General features: G+C 49.8%; 1 protein-coding gene across 3 annotated transcripts in view; it reads left to right on the forward strand.

Moving 5' to 3' along the window:
• Nucleotides 1-2471, forward strand: part of FEZ1 (fasciculation and elongation protein zeta 1) — a 40839-nt gene extending 38368 nt beyond the window's left edge. For all 3 annotated transcript variants that reach the window (XM_060017721.1, XM_060017720.1, XM_060017722.1), the window contains exon 10: nucleotides 2117-2471. In XM_060017721.1, coding sequence (XP_059873704.1) covers nucleotides 2117-2133 — 17 coding nt within the window. In that variant the 3' untranslated portion in view covers nucleotides 2134-2471. The remainder of the gene's footprint in view (nucleotides 1-2116) is intronic.
• Nucleotides 2472-6000: the final 3529 nt, after the last annotated feature.

Below are 6000 nucleotides of genomic sequence, written 5' to 3' on the forward strand. Positions count from 1 at the left end.
GGGCTATTTAGTTGGCAAAAACAAAGCCAGAGGATACCTTTAACAGTTTCAACTACTTGAAAGGCAGCAAACTAGAGTCATGATTAGCTACATCCTTTCATAACTTTTTTGTTTCATCTTTTATTATGAAAATTTTTAATATATATAAAAGTAGAGTGAACGGTATGATGAACTGCCATGTACTTAACATCCAGCTTTAACAATTATTAACTCCTGGCCAATCTAGTTTTCATTTATATCACTTCTCTCTTCCATGTTATTTTGAAGCAAATACCAACCACTATATATATTTTTCATCCATGGATATTTCAATGTACATTCCTAAAATATAACCACAATATCATGATCACAACTAGAAAAATAAAAAATGTAAAAGTATCTTTGAGGGACTTCCCTGGCCGGCCAGTGGTTAAGATTCCACACTTCCACTGCAGGGGGCTCAGGTTTGATCCCTGGTCGAACTAAGATCCCACATGACTCATGGCATGGCCAAAAAAAAAAAAAAAAAAGTATCTTTGATTACCCAACCAGTGTTCAGGTTTCCCTGATTTTCCTATAAATTTTTTTCAGGTTATTTGTTTGAATCAGGATCCAAAGAAGGTCCATATATTACAATTGCATAATGTATCTCTTAAATCTCTTTTAATATATATAGGTTCCCCTTTCCCTCCTCTCTCTCATTCTTTGTATTTTATTTCTTAGAGAAACCAGGTTATTTGCCCCATAGCATTTCCTCATTCCGGCCTTTCCTCAGTAGTTGTGTCCTCATGGTTTCATTTAATACGTTCTTCAACCTTTTGTATTTCCTGTTGCCCAGTAGAGCTAGAGGATTGATCACATTCAGATCGTCCACACCAGACCAGACCAGGCAGGGCCAGAGAGCTCAGTGTACAATTGTCCACAAAATTTTTTATAAGTTTTAGGTTATCAGTGGTTGTAAACTTCCATTGAGAGACCTATTACCTGGTTGTCTTTCTTTGGGGGATATTAATATCTGTATTAGTCTGCTCAGGCTGCGAAAACAGAAGACCAGGTGGCTTAAACAACAGAAATTTATTTTCTCGCAGTTCTGGAGAGTAGAAGTCCAGGATCAAGGGGCCAGTAAAGTGGGTTTCTAGTGAGGGCTCTCTTCTTGGCTTGTAAACAGCTACCTTCTCACTATGTTCTCACATGGCCTTTCTTCTGTGTGTGTGGGGAGAGTGCCAGAGCGCTCTGGTGCTTCTTCTTACAAGGACACTAATCCCGGCAGATCAGAGCCCCACCCATATGACTTCATTTAACCCTCCCTCCTTAGAGGATCCATCTCCAAAGACAGCTGCACTGGGGGTTAGGGCTTCAACATGAATTCTTGGGGGGACACAAACATTGACTGTGTAACACTCTCCATCAATTGTCATTCATTGTCCAGATTCTGTTTTTCATTAGGTTTTGCTCCACAGGCACAACCTTGGGCGCAGCTTCCAAAGGCTTGTGGACTTCAGTTTAGAACCTCTGAGCTGTATTGTTTCCATAAGGCTCAGAAAGATTAATATTAAATTTCTGCAGGATGAATTTAGGCTAAACATTGGGAAGAACTTTTGACTCTTAAAGGTTTTAAAAGAGTATCCCATTACTCAAAGGAGGTGTGTAGAAATGGGTTCTATAAGTCCGGGAGCCCGAGAGCTAGACTTTACCCCTCACGATCCACTGAAATGTCAGTGAATTTATAAAACTAGTTAACATTTACTGAGCACTTTCTATTTGCCTCTGAGCAACCCTGTGGGGTAGGCAGAGGCACAGTCTACTGTATACATGAAGAAACAAGCACAGGTAGGAGAACTTATTTCCCAAAGGTCATAGAATTAGTAACAGCAAGACCCAGGATGTGAACCCAAGCAAATGGGCAGCAGAGACCATGCAGTTAATCATTACACTGAACAATCGCCTATCCCTGGCTCTTCCTCCTTCTGGAAGGAAGACACGTGATCACCATCCTTCCCTGGTTCTAAGGGGGCAGTTCTCTGCTCAGGACGCAGGCGAGAGGCTGGCGTGACCGCTCTCGGCCACGGACACCCCAGGCTGGCAGGTCTGGCCACACACTTGCTTTGACATCCCTTCTCTCCTCTTCTCTTTCCAGTGCTCTGTCCTACCTAACCTTGCCCTTGGGAGCAGCCTTGCTGCGGAGGTCACTGAGCAAGAGTCATCCCACCGCAGGGACTGCATGACACCACGTAGCCTCCGCCGTGTATTTAAACGTGTATAGCTTAACCTGGATTAAACATGAGCAAATGCGCGGGGTCCTTTGCTGTTGGCTTCTAGTCCTAGTAACCATTGGATGCATGACCGAGGGGCAGGGCTGGTGACGTCACCTCCTCTCTGCCTGTGTCGGAGGGAGGTAGACGCTGTCGCCACTCATGGTGTAGTCTGGCTCCAGCCCTCAAAAACAGCTTCCACCCTAAGACTAATTTTGAAATAAACCTTCATTTAATTAATATCCCTCATGTGCTTTGGCGTGTGGTGTCCCTCGGCCCTCTGGTACAAACCTCCAGAGAAAGGATGTGTAGCTGCAACCACATGATGCTCGTGGCCCGTGGCAGCCAACACGGTGTTTAGGGCTGGGCCGGGGGTGGGTGTGCATGCCATGCCCTGTGGCGGGGCTGCAGACAGGAGGACGAGGCCATCTGCAGACGCCTAAGATCTAGCTGCTTGACAGTTTTACAGGGAGCCGCACGCTGAGTTGGAGGAGCTACTGGTCAGAGAGGAGATTGTGAAGTTAGCGCATGGCAAGTGAAGCTCGGGGGGATTGGCTGGGCAGCTGGTGCCTCCTGTTGGGATGGCCGGGTTGACTCCAGGAGGCCCGGGTGCTGGAGGGCATCAGCTCCGCTGGGTTCTCCCAGCGTGGGGGTCCCGGCTGCTTTCCTGACTGCTCCCACCGACCCCTGGTACCCTCTGGCCGTGCGTGCCCTCCTTGCCCTCCCTGCAGCCCTCGACTCCCATGTGCTGTCCCCGGCATTGGTGGCAGGCAGTTGCCAGCCTCTTTGGGCCAGCAGGTGAAAGCTGTCCTCGTATCCGGAGGGGGCTCGATTTCACCACGACCTGAACTGTTTTGGCTTCCATCTTCTGGCTTGAATGATATTAACTCTGCAGATTCCCACAGTCCTGTCTTAAAACAAAACTTTTATCAAGTACTTGCTATGCACCTGCCACTAGCTTTGTCACCTCTACAAATCATCTTGCATCTCAGCAGCCCTACGTAGGTAGTAGCATTGCCCTGATAGAAGGATGCGGAGACCAAGAAGCAGAGATGCTCAAAGTGGTGGAGTCAGACTGGCACCTCGTCCTCTTATCCAGTTAGATCTGCACCCCCTCTTAGGAGTTTGGTGTTTGTGTGCCACACGGAAAGCCGTGCTTCACCACACTGGCAACTCCACAGAAGGCCACAGATCGACACAGGTGACAATAGAAGGCATCCTTGTTGCCCTGCCTCTCACTTCCTGGGCCTCTGCTTTTCTAGGAGCGGTGCCGCAGAGCAGTAGCAGTCTTCCCTGGGGGTGAGGGGGGGAAACTACCCCAGTGCCTGCAGCTCAAACTCAGGCATTTACACAGAGCAGGACTTCTGTGTGGACAGAGCCCCGGCCACTATAGGAAGGTGGAAACACCACAAGGTACCCAATGCAAATCCTCAGGGGTCAGCATGTGGACCTAAGTACCAGAGCTTTGACAAAAAGGGGCACCTGCAGCTCTGCATTCTTTGGTGCCATGGCCAAGGGGCAAAGGGCCACTGGCAGGGTGAGGTCCTTAGCACGATTCACACTTTGCCAGCTATGGAGGGTGGGGGAGCAGTGAATTCCCAAGAGCCTTCCTTCCTGCCTTGGATTTGTCAGATCTGGGTCAGCCACTCCTTTCCCCCAATTTATCCTGCCAGCAGGTGTCTGAAGCAGCAGAGACAAGCTAATCAAAGCTGCTGGCAGTTAAAAATAAGCCTCAGGTGCCAAGGAGATGCTCCACCTCGGAGGAGGTGAGTCTAGCAGGACGGGGGTGGGGTGGGGGGTGGGAGTAGCGGCTGCCGTTTCCCTCCTGTTGTCCACATCGGGAGCCGAGGGGGATAGTAAACCAATGTCTCGAGGTTTTGCATCACCCTTTCCTCTGTCCTTGCTACTCAACATGAGGGGCCCAGACCAGCAGCAGTGACAACGCGTAGAAACTTGTTAGAAATGCAAAACTCAGGCCCAGCGCCCAGCAACCCCCCGCCCCCACCGTTGGAAGCTGCACTTTAACGAGATTTCCAGGTAATTGGTGTTTGTGTTACGTTTGGAGACGCTTTACTAAGCTTTCAGTAAAAAGCTGGAGCCCTGACTCTCGGAGACTGAACCCTCAGAAAGCAAGGATGGTGTGATTAACAGGTGACCTCACTGTCTCTCCCCCCGACTCTGGTCTTCATCCCTCAGGACTGTTGTGACGTCCAGGAAGAGTCCCAGGGTGGATGGATACTTCAAACTTCAGTCAATCCCCACGGCAAAGCTCAAGTCGACCTAGGGACTTGAGCTAGGCACTCAGCCAGGGCCACCGGGGAGCCAGGGCCTGCAGGGCACCCTCCTGGGCAGGTAGGACTTAGTCCGGCCAGCAGGCTCCTTTACTGAGGTGCATCCGCATCAATTAAAGGCCTCCATGTGGGTTTGCGAAGCTTAATCTGATCCAGCCTTGGTGAGGAAATGCCACCGTAGGGCCTGATGCCAGCCTTTGGTTGTGTAGAATTGAAACAAACTATCCTATGTCCCCACATTCCCTTTCCTTGCATCTCTGCTTCAAGATGGGAGACAGATGTGGTATCTCAGAAAGAAAACCCAAAGGAAAATAAATAAATAAATTAATTAATTTTAAAAAAAAGGGACTTCCCTGGTGGCACAGTGGTTAAGAATCCGCCTGCCAACGCAAGGGACACGGGTTCAAGCCCTGGTCCAGGAAGATCCCACATGCCATGGAGCAGCTAAGCCCGTGTGCCACAACTACAGAGCCCACGAGCCACAACTACTGAAGCCTGTGTGCCTAGAGCCCGTGCTCCACAACAAAGTGTAGCTCCCGCTCTCCGCAACTAGAGAAAAGCCCGCGCGCTGCAACAAAGACCCAGTGCAGACAAAACTAAATAAATAAATAAACAAATTAAAAAAAAAGAAAACCCAAAGGGAAGGATGTTGGGATACTAAGTTTTATGGGATGAGTTGGATTTTTAAAATGAAATAAACCTTTTGCATGCTCACTGGAATAATATCTGGAGTATAACTATCTTCAGCTAGAGGCCCGGGAAGAGACGGGGAAAATCATAAGGGGCAACCCAATGGGTGTTCTAGTATGAATGATGAACCAAGTCCTAACGGGCGTGATGAGTCCGTTCCAGGGGCTTTGAGCATCACTGTGTCCTAGGGACTCCCCCAGCGGCCCCGTCACAAAGAGCGCTTCCGGTCTCACCAAAGGCCAGGAGCAGGGGGCACCCCAGGGGCCCAGCCCTCCTTCAGCAGAAGCGTGAATCGGGAGGGAGCCAGGAGAGGTGACACCCGGGCCAGCGCCCGCGGTTAGTATGCGTGGAGGGGAGAGTAATTAGATGCAGCTCTTGGAGAAGAGACACGTTCTTGATGGCGCAGGGAGGATGAGAGGAGACTCCTTAGGATTTCTGCCTGAGCCTGAGCTTTGCTCTCCTCCTCCCTTCATGAGAGAGGGGACGCAGAGGCCACTCTGCTTACCAGGAAGGTGCTTGGCTTCATATTACTGCCTTTCTTTTAAAAGAACAATGGGCCACCTTAGCCCACAGCCTCGCAGCTCCACCCTCCCTCCCCCCCCCACCCCGGCCCAAGCCCTCATGCATATTCATCCTGCTTCAAAGAGCACAGCATGGAATATGCAAATTGGCCAGGCAGGAGCTGGTTGGCATTTTGATAATAGCTTTGTCTGACAAACCCCAGAGACACACGCACATCTAGTTCCTCTCTCTCTTTATCTCTCTCTCTCTCTTCCCCTCCCTCCCTC

This window comes from Delphinus delphis, chromosome 8 (assembly GCF_949987515.2).
Source record: "Delphinus delphis chromosome 8, mDelDel1.2, whole genome shotgun sequence".
Taxonomy (NCBI): Eukaryota; Metazoa; Chordata; class Mammalia; order Artiodactyla; family Delphinidae; genus Delphinus; species Delphinus delphis.